Source organism: Anomaloglossus baeobatrachus, chromosome 3, assembly GCF_048569485.1.
Source record: "Anomaloglossus baeobatrachus isolate aAnoBae1 chromosome 3, aAnoBae1.hap1, whole genome shotgun sequence".
In the NCBI taxonomy this organism is placed as follows: domain Eukaryota; kingdom Metazoa; phylum Chordata; class Amphibia; order Anura; family Aromobatidae; genus Anomaloglossus; species Anomaloglossus baeobatrachus.
Genome location: NC_134355.1, coordinates 675,651,095 through 675,676,780, shown reverse-complemented (window position 1 = coordinate 675,676,780; position 25,686 = coordinate 675,651,095). Strand labels below are relative to the sequence as shown.

The 25,686-nt window shown below is 48.9% G+C and overlaps 2 protein-coding genes across 2 annotated transcripts in view; one reads left to right on the top strand and one right to left on the bottom strand.

Moving 5' to 3' along the window:
* Positions 1-468, top strand: part of EXTL3 (exostosin like glycosyltransferase 3) — a 60,581-nt gene extending 60,113 nt beyond the window's left edge. Inside the window, exon 4 of the mRNA XM_075341627.1 lies at positions 363-468. Coding sequence (XP_075197742.1) covers positions 363-468 — 106 coding nt within the window. The remainder of the gene's footprint in view (positions 1-362) is intronic.
* Positions 469-716: 248 nt separating this feature from the next.
* On the bottom strand, positions 717-25,647 carry INTS9 (integrator complex subunit 9). Its single transcript, XM_075341263.1, has 17 exons — positions 25,579-25,647; positions 25,021-25,148; positions 21,426-21,486; positions 16,088-16,150; positions 15,658-15,797; positions 12,699-12,785; positions 11,139-11,259; positions 10,742-10,876; positions 10,541-10,652; positions 10,052-10,232; positions 5,525-5,585; positions 5,273-5,444; positions 5,035-5,159; positions 4,689-4,856; positions 4,507-4,605; positions 3,563-3,703; positions 717-1,140 (listed from the first exon to the last, which is right to left on the bottom strand). The coding sequence occupies exons 1-17, from the start codon at positions 25,585-25,587 to the stop codon at positions 964-966; spliced, it is 1,980 nt and encodes a 659-aa protein (XP_075197378.1). The 5' UTR covers positions 25,588-25,647; the 3' UTR covers positions 717-963.
* Positions 25,648-25,686: the final 39 nt, after the last annotated feature.

Genomic DNA, 25,686 nt, shown 5'->3' with positions numbered 1-25,686 from the left:
TTTTGATGGATGAGCCACACTAGACACTATATGCTGACATGTTTTGGGCTGTTTATCCCTCATCAGTTGAAAACAAGTCCGGTTTGGTTGAATGAACCAAGCTAGACACTATTTGCTGACATGTTTCGGGGCTTTTGCCCTTCATTAGCGCAAAACAAGTCTAGTTTGATTGGAAGAGAGGCCACTGACATGGTGTACCGTCTTGGCATAAGGAGACTTCTAAGCCATGCAATGCTCCTCCAGGAACTTAAATATGCAAATAGTCTCTTCTACAAACCTGGTACTGAGCTTAGGTCATACTCCGTTCACAGCCAAAGCTGCATTCAAAAGTCCTTCAATTGTAATTTGCTTTCCTGCTGCAGGACGCAATCTCACTGTCATCCTCTGACCTGCTGCAAGCGTACAAGTAAAGCAATGAACTTAAAGGGGTATTACATCTCAAGAAATGGCATCGTTATGATGTTCTAACCCTCTATTGTCAAAAGGGGTCTGACTTCTGAGACCCCCATTCATCTAGAGAACGGAAAACATGCTCAGTACAGGCAAGCAAAAGGATTTTCAGGACCGTGGTCCAGCTGGTCTTGTGGTGCCCGGAGTTCCAACCACTATAAAGAGGTAAGGGGCGCCATCTTCTGGTGGAAATGTTATGGACATGATTCCATGCCAAGTGGTAAGTTGCACTTAAAGGGATCAAGAAGACGCCAGGGAGCTGTTCCCCTTTAAGAATTTCCTTTCTTAATAAAGAATATTTTTTTTATAAAAAAAAAAGAAAATATGGTAAATATATATATGTACATAAAACTGAAAAAAACCCCAAACATAGTCTACATGTGCTGTACATATCGCACCCCTATAACACCACGAGCCGGCGGGTCATCCCAGCATCTGCAGGTTCCAGTGTGATCACACAGCGCCCTCTGCTGACCATCACTGGAACTGCGGCCGCACCGGAGGCGACGTCACCTAGAACTTCTGCAGGAACTTCAGGACCAGGTCCCGGAGTCGGACCCTCAGCCGCTCGTCGTGCTCACAAATGATGTGCGTGGAATCATCTTCGAACTGGATGAGCGTGTCGGCCTCCTGTAAGTGCACGATGTGGCCCTTACTGGTGTCTTCAATCTTCACGTCGGAGAAACCGTGCTGAGCGAGAGAAAGGAAAGATCAGAAGACTGGGACCATTAATGAGGAAAGAACAGTGATCGGCTTAGATACAGCATCTCAGTAACCACTATATACCTAACCGGTGTATCTAAACCCATCATGTGTGATACTGGCTGTTGAGTTGATGTGATTAAGTAATCTGTGATTATGTGAGGCTAGGCCGGTGTATCTAAGCCTCTTTTTAGAATGCTGGGAAGTTAGTGTATCTAAGCCCATCATGTATGATGCTTAGATACCCAGGCTCCACTGTACATCATCTCATTTGTAATACTGTCTGCTGAGTTGTGTATCTGAGCCCAAACTGTGTGATACATGATGCTCCGTAAAACCACTTGTGGTGGCTTTATAAATCTGTATGTAATGAGCTCCCCCTAGTGGTGGCTGTATAAATCTGTATGTAATGAGCTCCCCCTAGTGGTGGCTGTATAAATCTGTATGTAGTGAGCTCCCTCTAGTGGTGGCTGTATAAATCTGTATGTAGTGAGCTCCCTCTAGTGGTGGCTGTATAAATCTGTATGTAATGAGCTCCCCCTAGTGGTGGCTGTATAAATCTGTATGTAGTGAGCTCCCTCTAGTGGTGGCTGTATAAATCTGTATGTAGTGAGCTCCCCCTAGTGGTGGCTGTATAAATCTGTATGTAATGAGCTCCCCCTAGTGGTGGCTGTATAAATCTGTATGTAGTGAGCTCCCTCTAGTGGTGGCTGTATAAATCTGTATGTAGTGATCTCCCTCTAGTGGTGGCTGTATAAATCTATATGTAGTAAGCTCCCTCTAGTGGTGACTGTATAAATCTGTATGTAGTGAGCTCCCTCTAGTGGTGGCTGTATAAATCTGTATGTAGTGAGCTCCCTCTAGTGGTGACTGTATAAATCTATATGTAGTGAGCTCCCTCTAGTGGTGACTGTATAAATCTATATGTAGTGAGCTCCCTCTAGTGGTGGCTGTATAAATCTGTATGTAGTGAGCTCCCTCTAGTGGTGGCTGTATAAATCTGTATGTAGTGAGCTCTTCCTAGTGGTGGCTGTATAAATCTGTATATAGTGAGCTCCCTCTAGTGCTGGCTGTATAAATCTGTATGTAGTGAGCTCCCTCTAGTGGTGGCTGTATAAATCTGTATGTAGTGAGCTTCCTCTAGTGGTGGATGTATAAATCTGTATGTAGTGAGCTCCCTCTAGTGGTGGCTGTATAAATCTGTATGTAGTGAGCTTCCTCTAGTGGTGGATGTATAAATCTGTATGTAGTGAGCTCCCTCTAGTGGTGGCTGTATAAATCTGTATGTAGTGAGCACTTCCTAGTGGTGGCTGTATAAATCTGTATGTAGTGAGCTCCCTTTAGTGGTGGTTGTATAAATCTGTATGTAGTGAGCTTCCTCTAGTGGTGGCTGTATAAATCTGTATGTAGTGAGTTCCCTCTAGTGGTGGCTGTATAAATCTGTATGTAGTGAGTTCCCTCTAGTGGTGACTGTATAAATCTGTATATAGTGAGCTCCCCCTAGTGGAGGCTGTATAAATCTGTATATAGTGAGCTCCCTCTAGTGGTGGCTGTATAAATCTGTATGTAGTGAGCTCCCTCTAGTGGTGGCTGTATAAATCTGTATATAGTGAGCTCCCTCTAGTGGTGGCTGTATAACTCTGTATGTAGTGAGCTCCCTCTAGTGGTGACTGTATAAATCTGTATGTAGTGAGCTCCCTCTAGTGGTGACTGTATAAATCTGTATGTAGTGAGCACTTCCTAGTGGTGGCTGTATAAATCTGTATGCAGTGAGCTCCCTCTAGTGGTGGCTGTGTAAATCTGTATGTAGTGAGCTCCCTCTAGTGATGGCTGTATAAATCTGTATGTAGTGAGCTCCCTCTAGTGGTGGCTGTATAAATCTGTATGTAGTGAGCTCCCTCTAGTGGTGGCTGTATAAATCTGTATGTAGTGAGCTCCCTCTAGTGGTGGCTGTATAACTCTGTATGTAGTGAGCTCCCTCTAGTGGTGACTGTATAAATCTGTATGTAGTGAGCACTTCCTAATGGTGGCTGTATAAATCTGTATGCAGTGAGCTCCCTCTAGTGGTGGCTGTGTAAATCTGTATGTAGTGAGCTCCCTCTAGTGATGGCTGTATAAATCTGTTTGTAGTGAGCTCCCTCTAGTGGTGGCTGTATAAATCTGTATGTAGTGAGCTCCCCCTAGTGGTGGCTGTATAAATCTGTATGTAGTGAGCTCCCTCTAGTGGTGGCTGTATAAATCTGTATGTAGTGAGCTCCCTCTAGTGGTGACTGTATAAATCTGTATGTAGTGAGCTCTTCCTAGTGGTGGTTTGCACCTCTATAGGGATAGATAGAGAAATAAGTTCTCTGCACACCCCCCACCCCCCCTTTATCTCTTATACATGGCACAAGGGGAGCGTTTGTCTCACTTTCTCCAGAGTTTGGACAAACTGTTCCACAGGGATGGAGCCGCTCAGCAGTGGTTTGCAGATCTGAGTGTCCGTACTCTCCTCTGGTGCTCGCTTCCGCTTCTTGTTAGACTGGGTAGGTGCTGCGGGCTTAGGTGGTGGCTAAAGAGAGAAAAGTAGTTATAGATCCCTAAATAACCGTGCATCATCTCCAGATCCCCCATAACAACGTCATCCCCAGATCCCCCATAACAGAGCGTCATCCCCAGATCCCCCATAACAACGTCATCCCCAGATCCCCCATAACAGAGCTTCATCCACAAATCCCCCATAACAGAGCGTCATCTACAGATCCCCCATAACAGAGTCATCCACAGATCCCCCATAACAGAGCTTCATCCACAGATCCCCCATAACAGAGCGTCATCCCCAGATCCCCCATAACAACGTCATCCCCAGATCCCCCATTACAGAGCTTCATCCACAAATCCCCCATAACAGAGCGTCATCTACAGATCCCCCATAACAGAGTCATCCACAGATCCCCCATAAGTGCGTCATCCACAGATCCCCCCCATAACAGAGCGTCATCCACAGATCCCCCCATAACAGAGCGTCATCCACAGATCCCCCCCATAACAGAGCGTCATCCACAGATCCCCCCATAACAGAGCGTCATCCACAGATCCCCCATAACAGAGCGTCATCCACAGATCCCCCATAACAGAGCGTCATCCACAGATCCCCCATAACAGAGCGTCATCCACAGATCCCTCATAACAGAGGGTCATCCCCAGATCCCCCATAACAGAGCGTCCTCCACAGATCCCCCATAACAGTGGCAGTCACCCTCTTGCCCCCATAACAAAGCGCCATCCGCAAATCCCCCATAACAGAGCATCATCCGCAGATCCCCCATAACAGTGGCAGTCACCCTCTTACCCCCAGGACTTTCGGCCTCTCACCTGGAGGACGTGTTTGTTGTCTTTGGTATGGAGAACGGCTGACACTGTCGCTAGTGAGACTCCGGGTTTGATCTCCATCGGCACCAGCGCCTCCGCCAGCTAGAGCGGGAAACAACATGTGATCAATCCCTGATGCAGGGGGTCCTGGAGACCCCTCCTGTCCTCAGCACCTCGCGACTCACCTCAGGCATGAGCTCTATCTTCTCATAGCGCCTCCTGAAGGGTAAGGTCAGCACCTCCACCCGGCGGTAAGACATCGGAGGAGGCAGACAGTCGATCATGAGGTCGGAGCGGTGGGACTGCGATGCCGGGGGTTGGGTGTACTGCTCCGGGCACACCACGTGCAGGGGCTGCGGGGAAGGAGACGGCGGTCAGAACCTCCAGTTCTGCAGCGCATCTAGGTAGTGCCCTGCCGGGACCTTACACTTTAAAAGGGGTTATCCCAAAGTCAACACTTGGGCGAAAAGGTCCTCTGACCTTGGGGACCACCCAGCGATCCCGAATGGAGGACGATGGCCGCAGCCTCACCTGGACTTCCTTGAGAAGTTTCGACACCTGGATGAAGTTGAGCCGTGTGTCGATGGGGCAATAGACACATTTCATGGCCAGCGGCTGGTACGGGGCCAAGGCGTCCAGGTAAGAGAAGTCGGGCTCTGCGGACAGTAAACAGAGCAGCTTGCAGAGGATTCTGGATCACAATGTCAGTGCCGCTCTCTGGGGGGGACCTAGAAGGAACCTGCCGCGGTCCTGGTCGGACCTCACGTACCGGTGAAAATGATGGTGTTCAGGCCGGACTTCCCCCACAGCTCCATGAAATGCACCACGTCTCCGAAGCGCAGGGTGGGGTGACCCGTGAACACCACGCACGGCTGCTTGAAGTCATTGCTAAAGTCACCGTGGATGCTGGGGTAATGCTTTAACTTATTGGTCTGGATCAACTGGGAAAAAAAAAATGTGAGCAGATACGTGGTATTGCAAATTAAAATTTGGGGGGGCATTTTGGAGATCGTGGTCTTACCTCGGCGTGTGGGAACGGGGGCTCGGGGAGATAGACCTTCGTCTGCTTGTTGTGACAGAGCCTGAGAGGGATGAAAAAAAAATGGAAACTCAATTTACTGGTATCTGCTGCCCTCTTGTGGCTCCACTGGTGTACTACAAGAGACAAGACTGCAGTCGACAGGGACACGTTACTTCATATAGACGTCCTGACCGAGGCTACCATTGGAGTACAAAGTTCACAGAAGATGCAGACAGGCTGCCGTGGACGGAGGAAAATCTAAAAACTCTCTTCCTCGTAGTCTTCAGTGGGGGGACACAGGAACCATAGACTAACATTAGACTAACCCATGGGTCCTGTGTCCCCCCAAGAAATGTCAACTTTCATGTTAAACTATTGGAGGATCAAGACAACTCTAGCTTTAGCCACATTGCTCCAGGGGGTTCCTGAAGACAAATCTCTTTCTTGTAGTCTTCAGTGGGGACACAAGGACCATGGGGTTCCTGTGTCCCCCAAGAAAGTTCAATTTTCGTGTTAAACCCTTGGAGGATTCAGACAACTCTAGCTTTAGCCATGCTGCTTCCGGGTTCCTGAAGACATTTCTTTCTAGTAGTCTTCAGCAGGGGACACAGGGACCATGGGTGACATTAGACTAATTGATGGTTCTTGTGTCCCCCAAGAAAGTTACATTTTCATGTTAACCCTTGGAGGAGGCAGAAAACTCTAGCTTTAGCCATGTTGCTTCCGGGTTCCTGAAGACATTTCTTTCTAATAGTCTCCAGCGGGGGGGACACTGGAATCATAGGCAACAGTACACTAACACATGGTTCTTGTGTCCCCCAAGAAAATTCAATTTTCATGTTAACCCTTGGAGGATTCAGACAACTCTAGCTTTAGCCATGCTGCTTCCGGGTTCCTGAAGACATTTCTTTCTAGTAGTCTTCAGCAGGGGACACAGGGACCATGGGTGACATTAGACTAATTGATGGTTCTTGTGTCCCCCAAGAAAGTTACATTTTCATGTTAACCCTTGGAGGAGGCAGACAACTCTAGCTTTAGCCATGTTGCTTCCGGGTTCCTGAAGACATTTCTTTCTAATAGTCTTCAGCGGGGGGACACTGGAATCATAGGCAACAGTACACTAACACATGGTTCTTGTGTCCCCCAAGAAAATTCAATTTTCATGTTAACCCTTGGAGGAGGCAGAGAACTCTAGCTTTAGCCATATTGCTTCCAGGGTTCCTGAGGACCAATCTCTTTCTCGTAGTCTTCAGTGGGGGACACAGGGACCATGGGTGATATTAGACTAACCTATGGTTCCTGTGTCCCCCGAGAAATGTCAATTTTCATGTTAACCCTTGGAGGAGGCAGACAATTCTGGTTTCAACTGTGTTGCTCCCGGGGTTCCTGAAGACAAATCTCTTTGTCGTAGTCTTCAGTGGGGGACACAAGGACCATGGGTGATATAAAACTAACCCGTGGTTCCTGTGTCCTCCAAAAATTTTTAAATTCTCATGTTAAACCAATAGAGAATGCAGACTTCTTTGGCTTTAGCCATATTGCTTCAGGGGTTCCTGAAGAAAAATGTTTCTCGTAGTCTTCAGTGGGGGGACACAGGGACCATAGACTAACATTACACTAACCCATGGTTCGTGTGTCCCCCAAGAAAGTTCAATTTTCATGTTAAACCCTTGAAGGAGGCAGACAACTCTGGCTTTAGCCCTGATCCTACTGGAGGGTTCTCAAGACAAATTTACACATTTAGGGATTTTATTACACCCCTGTATATTAAAAACATCCACCCAACATAATAATTGTGGGCATTCATGCAATATTGAATCAAAGTAGAAGATTTTGTAAAAAATAAAAATTCAAAGCCAAAGAACATAACAGTAGCCTGAGATGTACAGTACGACCTGACCATAACTGCAGAGATCATACGAGCCGTGCATGGTTATATGGCTATGTCCACATCCAAATCTTCAGAAAAAAACATTAAAAGCTAAGAAAATCAGAAATCTCCCTGATCCACATAATCAAAAAGCATGATTTTTCTTTTATTGGCAAAAGGGGTGGTGACAAGAAGAAAAGCTCCTGTGTCACCCAATGAAAACTAGTTAATAGTAAAAGGCTGTGATTGGTAGGAGGGGTGATGCCATGAAGAAAAGTTCCTGTGTCACCCAATGGGGTCAGACGTTTTTAGTTGAAGGCTATGATAAGTAGGAGGGGGTGATTATATGAAGAAAAGTTATGGGGTCACCACATAACAGTAAAAAGCTCTAATTGGTACTAGGGGGAGATGTCATGATGAAAAGTTCCTGTGTCTCCTAATGGGGTCCCTATATCATAGTAACAGGCGGTGATTGGTAGGAAGGGGGTGATGACATGACGAAAAGTTCCTGTGTCACCCAATAGGGTCACTACATAATAGTAAAAAGCTTCAATTGGTAGGAGGGGGGTGATAACATAAATAAAAGTTTTTGTATTGAAGAAAAAGTTCATGTGTCACCCAAATGGGGGCACTAAATAACAGTGTAATGCGGGCGTCACACGGTACGATATATCGGGCGATATGTCGTCGGGGTGACGCACATCCGGCCTCGTTAGAGATATCGTAGCGTGTGACACCTCAGAACGACTGTGACAGAGCAAAAATACTCACCTTATCGTTGCTCGTTGACACGTCGTTCATTTTCATAATGTCGTTCCTCCTTCTGCGCGCAGGTTGTTCGTCGCTCCCGTGTGACACCCCGGGAACAACGAACACAGCTTACCTGCGTCCCACCGGCAATGCGGAAAGAAGGAGGTGGGCGGGATGTTACATCCCGCTCATCTCCACCCCTTCGCTTCTATTGGCCGGCCGCTGTGTGACGTCGCTGTGACGCCGCACGTCCCTCCCCCTTCAGGAAGAGGATGTTCACCGCCCACAGCGAGGTCGTCCGAGAGGTAAGTGCGTGTGACAGGGGGTAAACGACTTTGTGCGCCACGGGCAACTAATTGCCCGTATCGCACAAACGACAGGGGGCGGGTGCGATCGCGAGATATATCGTCCCATGTGACGCCGGCATAAGACTGTGATTGGTAGGAGGGGGTGATGACAAATAAAAGTTCCTGTCTTGAAGAAAAGTTCTTGTGTCACGTAGGAGAGGGTGATGACATGAAGAAAAGTTCCTGTATCACCCAATGGGGTCACTAATTAATAGTAAAAGGCTGTGATTGGTAGCAGGGAATGATTCCATGTAGACGTTCCCGTGTCACTTCATGGGGTCACTAGATAATAGTAACAGGTTGTGATTTGTAGTAGGGGGTGATAACATGAAGAAAAGTTCCTGCGTCAGCCAATGGGGCCACTATATAATAGTACAAGGCTGTGACTACCAGAAGGGGGTGATATCATGGAGAAAAGTTCCTGCATCAGCCAATGGGGCCACTATATAATAGTACAAGGCTGTGATTACCAGAAGGGGGTGATAACATGGAGAAGAGTTCATGTGTCGCCTCATGTGGCCACTATATAATAGTACAAGGCTGTGATTACCAGAAGGGGGTGATAACATGGAGAAGAGTTCCTGTGTCGCCTCATGGGGCCACTATATAATAGTACAAGGCTGTGATTACCAGAAGGGGGTGATAACATGGAGAAGAGTTCATGTGTCGCCTCATGTGGCCACTATATAATAGTACAAGGCTGTGATTACCAGAAGGGGGTGATAACATGGAGAAGAGTTCCTGTGTCGCCTCATGGGGCCACTATATAATAGTACAAGGCTGTGATTACCAGAAGGGGGTGATGACATGAAGAAGAGTTCCTGTGTCACCTCATGTGGCCACTATATAATAGTACAAGGCTGTGATAACCAGGAGGGGGTGATGACATGAAGAAAAGTTCCTGCATCAGCCAATGGGGCCACTATATAATAGTACAAGGCTGTGACTACCAGGAGGGGGTGATAACATGAAGAAAAGTTCCTGCATCAGCCAATGGGGCCACTATATAATAGTACAAGGCTGTGACTACCAGGAGGGGGTGATGACATGGAGAAAAGTTCCTGTGTCACCTCATGTGGCCACTATCTAATAGTACAAGGCTGTGATAACCAGGAGGGGGTGATGACATGAAGAAGAGTTCCTGTGTCACCTCATGTGGCCACTATATAATAGTACAAGGCTGTGATAACCAGGAGGGGGTGATGACATGGAGAAAAGTTCCTGTGTCATCTCATGTGGCCACTATATAATAGTACAAGGCTGTGATAACCAGGAGGGGGTGATGACATGAAGAAGAGTTCCTGTGTCACCTCATGGGGCCACCACATAATAGTAACAGGCTGTGATTTGTAGGAGGGGGTGATAACATGAAGAAAAGTTCGTATATCACCCTCTGTGGGTACAGGCAGCTGCACAAGGGAAGAGAGGACAGTAACAGGCAGGGATGATACTTACACAGACCTATAACCCTTTATGTCTCTGCCCACCCTGCTCCGGCACAGACGCGCTGTCATGGCGTCTACTTAAAGGGGCGGTGACCTTTTTATTTTCAGCACTTACCACTCAGCGAAGATCTGGGAAAACTCCAGGGAGCTGTTGGCCACGGGAGAGATGAAGTAGAAGGGGACGCTGGAGAGTCCGGCAGAGTCGATGTACTGATACAGGCACTCCAGGAGGTCGTAGATGACGCCGGACGGGTAACACGGCACCAGCACGTTACCGCCATTACGTATCGTCATCGCTGCGGAAAGGTAGAGACGTGGGATATTATAGATAATAGATTTAAGGTTTTCATTTTTCACCATTTTCAAGGTCAGAGATGTGTCAGGCAGATTTCTATGATGACATTACTGAATATAGCTGTGTTCTAATGGAGCAAAGTAGCAGTGTAAATCATGGAGGAGAGAAGAAAAAGAAATAAATAGCTTGAGAACAGAGGAATTTAGACTACAACAGACACCAACAGGCAGTGTATATAAGGTGGAGTCATTGAGAAGGGAAAAACCAAAAATAGGTAAGACAAGACCCCCCATCATGGATGACCCTCACCCAGATTACTGCAGAACTCGCCCACCATGCCATCCGGATTGGCGGTGGGAATCTGGGTGAGACCGGTGAGGATGAGGACGTCGCTGTTCTTAAGGGACGTCTGATCCATCGGCTGAAATTAAAAAAAAAAAAAAATATCAGGACTGAAAAAAAAAACCCCGCAGACCCCAAATCCTTCCACCCTTTATCCTTAGAGCTCACCTGTGGGTGCGTAGTTAAAAGCGAAGACCCAGACACATAGGAGACCTTTTCGTAGTGGGATTGAATGATCCAATTGGAGCTGCCGAGAGCATAGCCGGAACTGAGCGGCGTTACCTGCACAGCCCCGAAGAGTTCCTGCAAAACCAATGGCCGCGTGATACCGCAAATCACCACAAGAGGGAGCAGGTACACTACAGATTGTGGTGAACTCCATCAATTCTTATGGGCACGAAGCACAGGAACGTCCCCTTCTTCCTGGAAAGGGTTAAGTGCATTTCTTCCCCAAAAAATTCTGCATTTTTTAAAATTTTCTCTTTCTTGGTAAAAATATTTTTACAATGGGGAACATTGAAGATAACCTTCAAACTGAGGGGAGCGCTCACCCCTCAATACTCACTATTTTCTGGGAATACCCCACCAACTGTATCTTGCTCAGTGCTGCGTTCACCTCCTGCATGGTGTAGCACTTCCGCCATGTAAACACCTCCACAGCGTCCTTCAGAGGGGCCGGCAGCTGCCTGCGGAGACCACGGAAGAAAGAGACGCGTCATTAATGGGTTAATATATCCTGAGGTGTTCAATAAGATCTATTGTTCCCTGTTATCAGCCATTCTCAGGTGAAACTCCATGATGGACACAGCAGAAATCTCCATGAAAAAAGCATCATGCTAGTGCGCCACTTATATCCCGGAGGCTGCATTCACTACTGCGGCTCAGGTCCATTCAAATAAATATTGCTCAGTCATAAAGGGGTTAAGGAAAAGATCTGCAAAAAGAATCATACCGCTATGGTCGACAGAAAAAAAAAAAGATAAAAAAAAAAAAAAAAAGTAAAAAAAAAACACGGTGGAATAACTAAAATAAAAAGATGTCCTTGGTAGAAAAGGGTTATAAGAAAAAAAAGGTTATAATAAAAAAAAAAAATGTTAATAAAAAAAAACTAACAAAAACTCATTAAAAAAATGTAAAAAAAAAAAAAAAAAATATTGATGCAAAAAATAAAATAAAAAAAATGTCCTTGGTAAAGAATGGTTATAAGAAAAAAAGCTAATAATAATAATAATAATAATAATAATAATAAACTAATACAAGACAAAATACATAAAAAAGAACAAAATAAAAAAATTGCAAAAATTTAAATAATTAAAGAAAAAAATGTCCTTTGTAGAAAAGGGTTAAAGTAATAAAATAAACTATAATACAAGATAAAATACATCATTAAAAATACAAAAAAAACACGTAAAATAAAAAAAAAATTGATACAGAAATAAAAAAAAAAGGAAAAAAAAATGTATATTAATAATAAAAAACTATAATATAAGACAAAATACATACAAAAACGGAAAGGATGTAAAAAAAATAAAAAAACTTGATGGAAGAAATAAAATTAAAGAAAAAAAAATGTCCTTGGTAGAAAAGGGTTCTAACAGGAAAAAAAAAAGTTATAAAGAAAAAAAAAAGAAAAAAAAAAAAAAAATATATATATATATATATATATATATATATATATATATATATATATATATATATATATATATATATATATATATATATATACACATATATATTTATTATATAATAACAAAAAGCTATAATACATGACAAACTAGATACAAAAAAAGAAAAAAGGATGTAAAAAAAAAAATTAAAAAATAAAAAAAATAAAATTTGATGCAAAAAATTAAATTAAAGAGAAAAAAAAAATGTCCTTAGTGGAAAAGGGTTAGAAAAACAAAAAAGCAATAAAAAAAAAAACAAAACACGCACTGAAAAATATAAAGTATAAATATAAAGTTTTTTCCCCCCATAAAACCTGCGCTTGGTCATATGAGATATTCAAAAAGAAAAGTTCGGACTTGTAAAAAGCAAAAAACAAAAAAAACTCAAGACCAGACAGGATTACCGTAAGTTTTCTGTATTAACCCCTCCGCTGCTGCATCTCCCCCCTTCCCCGCACCTCTGGTTGTCCTTGTGCTTCCACATGTTGGCAGACTGTGCCTTCGGGACCCGTTCTATGAAATTCACCAGTTCTTCCATCAGTAACCTGGAAAGGAAAAAAAAAAAAAGAGCCTGGGAGGGAGGATGGCTGTCAGTCATGTGACCTGCTTGTTGACTGCCTCCCTGGGCAACCAGCAGAATTGTGAATGCAGCTCTGCAGGGCTCTGATGACGTCACACAAGTTTGCCAGGGGGGAAACCAGTCATCGGTATTTAATAGAGGTTTTTAGGGCTACCCCACGTAATGCACAATAAGTATAAGTAACAAACATGGTGTAAAGTGACACTGACCCAGTTGCCCTTAGCAACCAATCAGATTCCACCTTTCATTTTCCAAAGAGTCTGAAGAATGAAAAGAGGAATCTGATTGGTTGCTAAGGGCAACGGAGTCACCTTCACTTTACACCATGTCCGATACCCCATTACACACACTGTCCACCTACTTTTGGACCTCGCTGTGTGTGATTCAGGCATTGCTGGCTCAACTCCTCCAATCAAAAGAAAAGAAGTCTAACAAACTCTCCTAAAAAATAAATTAAATTAAAAAAAAAATGTATTTGCTACTGATAGAAATGTAACGACACCTGAATAAAGGGAACTTGTGAGTTTTACTGCTCAATTTAAATACAAAACACAAGAATACAACATGTTTGGGTTGCCCCCTCCCCCACTATCAAAGTGAATCAATAATTAAAAAGTGCTATTAAATTGAAATAAAAAAATTGCAGTGCCCGCTCATCACTAGTTACCAGTACTGAGCACCCGAGCATGGTAGTGCCCGCTCATCACTAGTTACCAGTACTGAGCACCCGAGCATGGTAGTGCCCGCTCATCACTAGTTACCAGTACTGAGCACCCGAGCATGGTAGTGCCCGCTCATCACTAGTTACTAGTACCGAGCACCCGAGCATTGTAGTGCCCGCTCATCACTAGTTACCAGTACTGAGCACCCGAGCATGGTAGTGCCCGCTCATCACTAGTTACCAGTACTGAGCACCCGAGCATGGTAGTGCCCGCTCATCACTAGTTACCAGTACTGAGCACCCGAGCATGGTAGTGCCCGCTCATCACTAGTTACCAGTACTGAGCACCCGAGCATGGTAGTGCCCGCTCATCACTTGTTACCAGTACAGAGCACCCGAGCATGGTAGTGCCCGCTCATCACTAGTTACCAGTACAGAGCACCCGAGCATGGTAGTGCCCGCTCATCACTAGTTACCAGTACTGAGCACCCGAGCATGGTAGTGCCCGCTCATCACTAGTTACCAGTACTGAGCACCCGAGCATGGTAGTGCCCGCTCATCACTAGTTACCAGTACTGAGCACCCGAGCATGGTAGTGCCCGCTCATCACTAGTTACCAGTACAGAGCACCTGAGCATGGTAGTGCCCGCTCATCACTAGTTACCAGTACTGAGCACCCGAGCATGGTAGTGCCCGCTCATCACTAGTTACCAGTACAGAGCACCCGAGCATGGTAGTGCCCACTCACCACTAGTTACCAGTACTGAGCACCCGAGCATGGTAGTGCCCGCTCATCACTAGTTACCAGTACAGAGCACCCGAGCATGGTAGTGCCCGCTCATCACTGGTTACCAGTACTGAGCACCCGAGCATGGTAGTGCCCGCTCATCACTAGTTACCAGTACTGAGCACCCGAGCATGGTAGTGCCCGCTCATCACTAGTTACCAGTACTGAGCACCCGAGCATGGTAGTGCCCGCTCATCACTAGTTACCAGTACTGAGCACCCGAGCATGGTAGTGCCCGCTCATCACTAGTTATGAGTACTGAGCACCTGAGCATGGTAGTGCTTGCTCATCACTAGTTACGAGTACAGAGCACCCGAGCATGGTAGTGCCCGCTCATCACTAGTTACCAGTACTGAGCACCTGAGCATGGTAGTGCCCGCTCATCACTAGTTACCAGTACAGAGCACCTGAGCATGGTAGTGCCCGCTCATCACTAGTTACCAGTACTGAGCACCCGAGCATGGTAGTGCCCGCTCATCACTAGTTACAACTACAGAGCACCCGAGCATGGTAGTGCCCGCTCATCACTAGTTACCAGTACTGAGCACCCGAGCATGGTAGTGCCCGCTCATCACTAGTTACGAGTAATGAGCACCCGAGCATGGTAGTGCCCGCTCCTCACTAGTTACGAGTACTCAGCACCCGAGCATGGTAGTGCCCGCTCATCACTAGTTACGAGTACAGAGCACCCGAGCATGGTAGTGCCCGCTCATCACTAGTTATGAGTACTGAGCACCTGAGCATGGTAGTGCTTGCTCATCACTAGTTACGAGTACTGAGCACCCGAGCATGGTAGTGCCCGCTCATCACTAGTTACGAGTACTGAGCACCCGAGTATGGTAGTGCCCACTCATCACTAGTTACGAGTACTGAGCACCCGAGTATGGTAGTGCTCGCTCATCACTAGTTACGAGTACTGAGCACCTGAGCATGGTAGTGCTTGCTCATCACTAGTTACGAGTACTGAGCACCCGAGCATGGTAGTGCCCGCTCATCACTAGTTACGAGTACTGAGCACCCGAGCATGGTAGTGCCCACTCATCACTAGTTACGAGTACCGAGCCCCCGAGCATGGTAGTGCCCGCTCATCACTAGTTACGAGTACTGAGCACCCGAGTATGGTAGTGCTCGCTCATCACTAGTTACGAGTACTGAGCACCCGAGCATGGTAGTGCCCACTCATCACTAGTTACGAGTACTGAGCACCCGAGTATGGTAGTGCCCTCTCATCACTACCTGTGAACACTTCTGCTCCAAGTTTTCAGGGATCTGTGGGTGCCTGTTAATTGTGGGTGACTGCCTAGGGGATGCCCATGGGTCCATCTAAATTGGGACAATGACGGGTGACCCTTACATTCTCAGCTTTTCTCCCATTTTGCGGTATTTTACCTGCCGATCTGCACGGTGGGCTCGGTGGCGTACACGGTGCCGGTAAAGCCGGTGTGCTCGGTGATGTATGGCAGTGCCATCATACAGTGATAGTTAGAGATTAGGATCACATCTACAGTAGACAGATCTATGAGCTGCGTCTGAAAGCAAAGAGCAGAATATTAAACACGTCTGCAGGGCCCGGCCTCCCCCCGCCGCCGGCTGCACCACCCCACCCACAACACAGCCGTATACACAAGGTCACCCGGAATACGCTAACGTCATGGGGGGGAAACTGAAGCACTATAACATTATATAAATGCATGCATATAATACATCACCCCCCTGTGCTGGGGGGGGCTGTATATCCCGGGCAGGATACAAATGACCCCGGAGGCGGCAGAGACCCCCATAATGTACACAGGTGTGTAATATAACACTGCAGACTTACTTCTGGAAGACAGAATTCAGGCACAGAGTCCACAAATACACGTCCCGAGCACTCCTTCACCTCCTGCAGAGACAGAGCGCACCGTGACACCGGGCATCCACAGCAGCACAGAGCATGTAAGGAGAGGGGGTGCAGCACTAGAAGGAGGGACGGCATCAACAGCAGCACCGAGCATGTAAGGAGAGGGGGTACAGCACTGATAGGAGGGACAGCGTCCACAGCAGCACAGAGCATGTAAGGAGAGGGGGTACAGCACTGGTAGGAGGGACAGCATCAACAGCAACAGAGAGCATGTAAGGAGAGGGGGTACAGCACTGATAGAAGGGACAGCGTCCACAGCAGCACAGAGCATGTAAGGAGAGGGGGTGCAGCACTGATAGGAGGGACAGCATCCACAGCACCACAGAACATGTAAGGAGAGGGGGTACAGCACTGATAGGAGGGACAGCATCCACAGCAGCACCGAGCATGTAAGGAGAGGGGGTGCAGCACTGATCGGAGGGACAGCGTCCACAGCAGCACAGAGCATGTAAGGAGAGGGGGTAATTCACTGATAGGAGGGACAGCATCCACAGCAGCACAGAGCATGTAAGGAGAGGGGGTACAGCACTGATAGGAGGGACAGCATCCACAGCAGCACCGAGCATGTAAGGAGAGGGGGTGCAGCACTGATAGGAGGGACAGCATCCACAGCAGCACCGAGCATGTAAGGAGAGGGGGTGCAGCACTGATAGGAGGGACAGCATCCACAGCAGCACCGAGCATGTAAGGAGAGGGGGTGCAGCACTGATAGGAGGGACAGCGTCCACAGCAGCACCGAGCATGTAAGGAGAGGGGGTGCAGCACTTATAGGAGGGACAGCATCCACAGCAGCACCGAGCATGTAAGGAGAGGGGGTACAGCACTAGAAGGAGGGACAGCATCCACAGCAGCACCAAGCATGTAAGGAGAGGGGGTACAGCACTTATAGGAGGGACAGCATCCACAGCAGCACCGAGCATGTAAGGAGAGGGGGTACAGCACTGATAGGAGGGACAGCATCCACAGCAGCACCGAGCATGTAAGGAGAGGGGGTGCAGCACTGATAGGAGGGACAGCATCCACAGCAGCACCGAGCATGTAAGGAGAGGGGGTGCAGCACTGATAGGAGGGACAGCATCCACAGCAGCACCGAGCATGTAAGGAGAGGGGGTGCAGCACTGATAGGAGGGACAGCATCCACAGCAGCACCGAGCATGTAAGGAGAGGGGGTACAGCACTTATAGGAGGGACAGCATCCACAGCAGCACCGAGCATGTAAGGAGAGGGGGTACAGCACTTATAGGAGGGACAGCATCCACAGCAGCACCGAGCATGTAAGGAGAGGGGGTACAGCACTGATAGGAGGGACAGCATCCACAGCAGCACAGAGCATGTAAGGAGAGGGGGTACAGCACTGATAGGAGGGACAGCATCCACAGCAGCACAGAGCATGTAAGGAGAGGGGGTGCAGCACTGATAGGAGGGACAGCGTCCACAGCAGCACCGAGCATGTAAGGAGAGGGGGTACAGCACTGATAGGAGGGACAGCATCCACAGCAGCACCGAGCATGTAAGGAGAGGGGGTACAGCACTTATAGGAGGGACAGCATCCACAGCAGCACCGAGCATGTAAGGAGAGGGGGTACAGCACTGATAGGAGGGACAGCATCCACAGCAGCACAGAGCATGTAAGGAGAGGGGGTGCAGCACTAGAAGGAGGGACGGCATCCACAGCAGCACAGAACATGTAAGGAGCGGGGGTGCAGCACTGGTAGGAGGGACAGCATCCACAGCAGCACCGAGCATGTAAGGAGAGGGGGTACAGCACTGATAGGAGGGACAGCATCCACAGCAGCACAGAGCATGTAAGGAGAGGGGGTACAGCACTGATAGGAGGGACAGCATCCACAGCAGCACCGAGCATGTAAGGAGAGGGGGTACAGCACTGATAGGAGGGACAGCATCCACAGCAGCACCGAGCATGTAAGGAGAGGGGGTGCAGCACTGATAGGAGGGACAGCATCCACAGCAGCACCGAGCATGTAAGGAGAGGGGGTACAGCACTGATAGGAGGGACAGCATCCACAGCAGCACCGAGCATGTAAGGAGAGGGGGTACAGCACTTATAGGAGGGACAGCATCCACAGCAGCACCGAGCATGTAAGGAGAGGGGGTACAGCACTGATAGGAGGGACAGCATCCACAGCAGCACAGAGCATGTAAGGAGAGGGGGTGCAGCACTAGAAGGAGGGACGGCATCCACAGCAGCACAGAACATGTAAGGAGCGGGGGTGCAGCACTGGTAGGAGGGACAGCATCCACAGCAGCACCGAGCATGTAAGGAGAGGGGGTACAGCACTTATAGGAGGGACAGCATCCACAGCAGCACCGAGCATGTAAGGAGAGGGGGTACAGCACTGATAGGAGGGACAGCATCCACAGCAGCACAGAGCATGTAAGGAGAGGGGGTACAGCACTGATAGGAGGGACAGCGTCCACAGCAGCACAGAGCATGTAAGGAGAGGGGGTACAGCACTGATAGGAGGGACAGTATCCACAGCAGCACAGAGCATGTAAGGAGAGGGGGTACAGCACTGATAGGAGGGACGGCATCCACAGCACCACAGAACATGTAAGGAGAGGGGGTACAGCACTAGAAGGAGGGACGGCATCCACAGCAGCACAGAACATGTAAGGAGCGGGGGTGCAGCACTGGTAGGAGGGACAGCATCCACAGCAGCACAGAGCATGTAAGGAGAGGGGGTGCAGCACTAGAAAGAGGGACGGCATCCACAGCAGCACAGAGCATGTAAGGAGAGGGGGTGCAGCACTAGAAGGAGAAACGCCATCCACAGCAGCACAGAGCATGTAAGGAGAGGGGTGCAGCACCGGTAGGAGGGACAGCGTCCACAGCAGCACAGAGCATGTAAGGAGAGGGGTGCAGCACAGGTAGGAGGGACAGCGTCCACAGCAGCACAGAGCATGTAAGGAGAGGGGGTGCAGCACTAGGAGGCACAGAATCCACAGTAGCACAGAGTATTTAAAGGGGGGAGGGGGGTGCAGCACTAGTAGGAGGGACAGCATCCACAGCAGCGCAGAGCATTTAAGGGGGGGCAGCTCTAGTAGGAGGGACAGCATCCACATCAGCACAGAGCATTTAAGGGGGCAGCATTCACAGCAGCACAGAGCATTTAAGGAGGGAGGGGTGCAGTACTAGCAGGAGGGACAGCGTCCACAGCAGTGCAGAGCATTTAAGGGGGGGCAGCTCTAGTAGGAGGGACAGCATCCACAGCAGCACAGAGCATTTAAGGGGGTTGCAGTACTAGTAGGAGGGACAGCGTCCACTGCAGCACAGAGCATTTAAGGGGGACTGCAGCACTAGTAGGAGGGACAGCGTCCACAGCAGCACAGAGCATTTAATGTGGGGGGGGGGGCACCATCTCATGACGTGAGGCACAAAAGAGATCAGAGAACTAGCGGGTAGGACAGCATCCACAGCAGCACAGAGAGCTTAAGGAACCGTGAGAGTTAATCTTGAGAAAGGGTATCACAGACAGAATTAGAAAGCACAGAGTATTTCAGTGGGGGGGTGGGGGGTGGAAACCCAACTTAAATATTGGAGAAGAATAAGGACTGTCATAACATGATGCACGGAAGAGATCAGCGACAGTAGGAGGAGCATCCACAGCAGCACAGAGGATTTATGGACAGAGAATTAATATTCTGGTGAGGGGGGGGGGGAGGGGGGAGGTTACACAGGGCAGAGTTTCGGGAACAGAACCTCACGATCTTCTGGGAGGTCACAGACTAAAAATTAGATAAAAGAAAAAAGTACAGCAGCACAGAGTATTTTGGGGGGAAAATTGGAACTATCGGAAGGCAAAGCAATTTGTAACGACATGAGGAGCTCAGGTAGGAGGAGCTCAGCAGCACAGAGACTATGAGGATGGAGACAAGTGGAAAATGTGGGATCCCCAGCAGCACAGAGTATTTCAGGAGCCGACTTTGCGGATCTTGTAGTGGAAAAGATGAGCTGTCCTCTCTTCAGCGTCACAACGAGAAAAGGGGGACACATGCAATTGAGCATGCAGCACAGAATATTTCAGGACAGGAGTGCACTGATTTCGGTGAAGGGAAATGACTAAAATGACTATCAAGGACATCACTGCCCTGGGCTGGTGTCATGATATGAGGGATGGACAGAGGAGAGTACAGAGGAGGACCCCAGCAGCACAGAGCATTTCAGGAGACTAATGTGCTGATTATGGTGGGGGTGGGGGGTGGTTAAAGAATAAGACTATTTTAGCGAGGACATTGCTGCATCTAAAGGGTGGGGGGGGATAGTGAACATTAAAGATGAATATATGGACCAAAGTCCCCAGCAGCAAGGTTCCCAGGAGCACAGAGCATTTCAGAGATGAATGTGCAAATATTGGTGGGGGGAAAAGAATAAGATGATTTTAACGAGGACATTCCTGCCTTGAAGGGTGGGTGGGTAGCGTTATGATGTGAAGAATAAAGGCAACTGTTCAGAGCAGGGACCCCAGCAGCACACAGCATTTCAGGAAACGAATGTGCCAATTTTGGTGGGGGGCAAAGAATAGGACGATTTTGGCGAGGACATTGCTGCATCTGAAGGGTGGGGGATAGTGAAGAATAAAGACGAGTATATGGAGCAAGGTCCCCAGCAGCACAGAGCATTTCAGCATTGGGCCGATTATGTTAGGGGGCAAAGACTATGAAGATTTTCGCAAGGACATTGCTGCCTCTGAAGGGTGGGCAGGATGTGTTATAATGTGAACAATAAAGATGAGTGTATGAAGCAAGATCCCCAGCAGCACAGAGCATTTCAGGAGACGAATATGCCAATTTTGGTGGGGGGCAAAGAATAAGATGATTTTAGCAAAGACATTGCTGCATCTGAAGAGTGGGGGAACAGTGAAGAATAAAGACGAGTATATAGCGCAAGGTCCCCAGCAGCACAGAGCATTTCAGCATTGGGCCGATTATGTTAGGGGGCAAAGACTAATAAGATTTTAGCAAGGACATTGCTGCATCTGAAGGATGGGCAAGATGTGTTATGATGTGAACAATAAAGATGAGTGTATGAAGCAAGGTCTCCAGCAGCACAGAGCATTTCACGAGATGAATGTCTGATTTTGGTGGGGGGCAAAGACTAAGATGATTTTAGCGAGGACACTGCTGCATCTGAAGGGTGGGAGGATAGTGAAGAATAAACACGAGTATATGGAGCAAGGTGCCCAGCAGCACAGAGTATCTCAGGAGAGGAACATACATTTGTTTTCAGCTACTTTACCTTCTCTAATTGGGTGTTTCCATCCTTTGAGACCCAGCCGGGCAATTTAGACAGACGCGTGCTACCGAAAACAGAATACCCACAATTCACTTCACCATGGTCCATTATAACATTTCAAGGGTTAAACAACTGACAAAATGTTACCGATTCTGGGTAACCAATTAAGTTGACATTTCCCTTTAAGCGCCCCTTACATTTGCAGGGTTAAAGGGTTAATTGGCGCCATAATATTAGATTAAATCGGTCGCCGGTGACACCGTCCTGTCTCCGGCAGAGTCTGTCTCGGGCAGACGTGTGATTTACAGTCAGGATGAAGGTGATTGATGAGCGGCAGCTCGCCTCCTATATAACAGCTCAGATACAGCTTCTTAAAGGGACAGTGACTTTTTAGGTAGGATGTAATGGCAGTCATCCAGCTTTCCTAGGATCCTGACCAGTCAATTTGTCAGACATGCCATTGAGGACTCCAAGAAAGCAGACATATTGGTAGTCACCCAGCTTTCCTACATCACCCAGCTAAGCAAGTCAGGTAGAAAAAAATGGTTAGCAAGGCTAGATGTCACCCAGCTTTTCCAAGAACCAAATAGGATTATCAGCATAGTAGGGCAAAAAAAATCAATTCACTAAACAAATTTGCCATTCAGGGTTCTAGGAAAGCTGGACAATATTCATTATAGGTACACTGCTATTGGCAGTCACCCAGCTTTCCAAGAATCCTTAACAAAGATTCATTTCACTAGGTGGATCTGCCAATTAGGACACCAAGAAAGCTGTGTAATAATCCATGTGGCCTCCACCCAGCTTTTCCTTTTGTGTATAGCGGCAAGTTTTTTGGCACTGTTGGTCATCACCCAGCTTTCCAAGACTGCTGTGCATTAAATTTGTCCATTCAGGATTCACTATATTGAATATTCAGTATTCACTATATTGGCAGTCACCCAGCTTTCCAAGAATCCTGAACAGATTCATCTCACTAGGTGGATCTGCCAATTAGGACACCAAGAAAGCTGTGCAATAATCCATGTGGCCTCCACCCAGCTTTTCCTTTTCTGTGAAGTTTTTTGGCATTGTTGGTCATCACCCAGCTTTCCAAGACTCCTGTGCATTATATGTGTCCATTCAGAACCCCAGTAACATGGTATGATATCCCCTGGCGTAGCTATAATGGAGGCCATATTGGTCATCACCCAGCTTTCCAAGACTCCTGTGCATTATATGTGTCCATTCAGAACCCCAATAACATGGTGTGATATCCCCTGGTGTAGCTATAACGGAGGTCATATTGGTCATCACCCAGCTTTTCCCAATTCCTGAATATGAAATATGTCTTGTAAGACAAAGAATTGGGTTGCTAAACACATTTGGCCCTCAGAACTCCAGGAAAGTTCATCATTGTCCTAGTCAGTAGTTAAATCGGCAGACATACTGACTGCCACCCAGCTTTCCCAGACTCCAGAACATTAAACCTGCTCAGTAATGCAGAGATAGACCTCACGAGGCAGCTACAATCTACATTTCAGGACTCCAAGGAAAGTTTTGTAAGAGTCCGTGTTGGAATTATACACATTTATGTGTGCAGTCACCCAGCTTTCCCAGGCTGCTAAATGGATATCTGTGTAGTAGAGATAAATCTCACTCCGACCAGATATGAAATGCAGGACTTAAAAAAAGCAACAATCCGCACTGCAGCCGCATAGTCGTCACCGAGCCTTGCCAGTCAGGGAAAGGTGCAAGCGTTTTGTCACAATTGCCATCACCCAGCTTTCCCAGAGCCCTGAGCATGGAATCAGTCAAGTAACACAGAAATACCTCCCTAGCTGGATGTGTGATTCTGCAAATATGTACATAAACTATATGGAGAAAAGTATGTGCCCCCTCCACAATAATATGGAGTCGTCCCCTCTGCAGTTATAACGGCCCCTGCTCTTCTACAAGGTTTTGGAGGCGTCTGTGGGAATTGTTTCTCCTTCATCCAGAAGAGCATTTGTGAGGTGACCCTGATGTTGGGGGGCCGGGGTCACAGTCTCCATTATTGGATGGGGCTGAGGTCCGGGCTCTGTGCGGCGTCATGTTCTCCCCCCTCCATGTCTATATGGAGCTTGTGACTGGGCTCAGTCATGGGGAACAGAGAAGGGTCTTTCCCAAACTGTTCCCACAAAGCAGAAGCTACAATTGTCCACAATGTCTTAAGATTTCACTTCACTGGAGCCAAGAGGCCGCGGCCGCCCCCTGATAACAGCCCCGAGCATCCTCCTCCTCCACCATCTGTACAGCAGCACAATGCCACAATGCAGTCAGGGGTAAAGTCCTCCACCAAACCCAGACTCCTCCATCAGACGCAGATAGAGCAGTGTGATCCGTCACTGCACAGAACACATCTCCTCCAGAGTCCAGTGGTGGCGGCTTTACACTGCTCCATCCAACGCTCAGCATTGTGCTTGGTGATGTACGGCTCGGCATTGTGCTTGGTGATGTACGGCTCGGCATTGTGCTTGGTGATGTACGGCTCGGCATTGTGCTTGGTGATGTACGGCTCGGCATTGTGCTTGGTGATGTACGGCTGCAGCTGCTCGGCCATGAAGCCCCCGTTGGGTGCAGTGTTTGTGCTGATGTGAGCAGAGGAGGTCTGGACTCTGCAGTTATGGGGTCAGCAGAGCGGTGGTGAGTTTTCTACCCTCTGCTCCTCAGCACTCCCCCCCCCCCCGCTCTGTAACATTATGGGGTCTCCACCTTGTGGCTACTTTGTTGCGGTTCCTTCCTTGCGGTTGCAGGGGGCCAGATGAAAAGATGGAATTTAATGATAAAAAAAAAAGTGTGTCTTGTACTTTTCTTCACATAATGTATATATCATATATATGTATCCAGATTTGTCACGGGACGGGAGTGATGTGATGGGCCCGGACGCTGACCCCACTCCCCCTCTGGCCCAGACCCCGACCCCAATCCGCCTCCGGCCCGGGCCCCGCCTCCGGCCCGGACCCCACTCCGCCTCCGGCCCGGACCCGGACCCCACTCCGCCTCCGGCCCGGACCCCGACCCCACTCCGCCTCCGGCCCGGACCCCGACCCCACTCCGCCTCCGGCCCGGACCCCGACCCCACTCCGCCTCCGGACCCCACTCCGCCTCCGGACCCCACTCCGCCTCCGGACCCCACTCCGCCTCCGGACCCCACTCCGCCTCCGGACCCCACTCCGCCTCCGGACCCCACTCCGCCTCCGGACCCCACTCCGCCTCCGGACCCCACTCCGCCTCCGGACCCCACTCCGCCTCCGGACCCCACTCCGCCTCCGGACCCCACTCCGCCTCCGGACCCCACTCCGCCTCCGGACCCCACTCCGCCTCCGGCCCGGACCCCGACCCCACTCCGCCTCCGGCCCGGACCCCACCCCGACCACACGCCGCCTCCGGCCCGGACCCCACTCCGCCTCCACCTCCGGCCCGGACCCCACTCCGCCTCCACCTCCGGCCCGAACCCCACTACGCCTCCACCTCCGGCCCGAACCCCACTCCGCCTCCGGCCCGGACCCCAACCCCTCTCCCACCCCTCTCCCCTTCGGCCCGGACCCTGACCCCCTCCCCTTCGGCCCAGACGTACCTGTGCACCAGGGGCAGGGGTAGGAAGCTGAGGGCAGACGTCATGTCCAGGCCGCAGTCCAGCATGACGGTCGTGGACTTGAACTTCAGGACGTTGCAGGGCAGGGTGGGATGTCCGGACAGGCAGTACTGGAAGACAGGGATGGGGGGGGGGGGTTGTAGCCCCCACAGACATGAAATATTAATAAGCAATGTGATTACCTCTGTATTAACCCCTACATAGCTGGACAGGACAATGACGGACTCTGCACACCGGTATACGAGGGGTTAACCTTATTATTGATGTGGGGGGCAGTAAGCAGCTGAGGGGCTGTTACAATGTATCATTGGATGGAATTGTAACAAGGGAGGTGTGCACTGGTGACACTGTGAAGACCCCTCAGCTGTGACACAGCAGCCACAGTGTGAGCATTCACCACCAGCCAGAGGAGGGAACTACAAGTGCCAGCACAGACAGCAGGCCAGCTCCGTGCACAGGGCATGCTGGGAGTTGTAGTCCCCTCAGCTCGGTCAGTCCGTTTATACCGCACACTGCTCGGATATTACACGAGCTCCTCACCAGCTTCATTGTGGAGGCTCCTTCCTGGCCGCGCACAGCCTGCCGGGATGTGTAGTTCTCCGCTCCGCCGTGACGTCACGGTGACGTACCCCGACGCTCCAGACACGC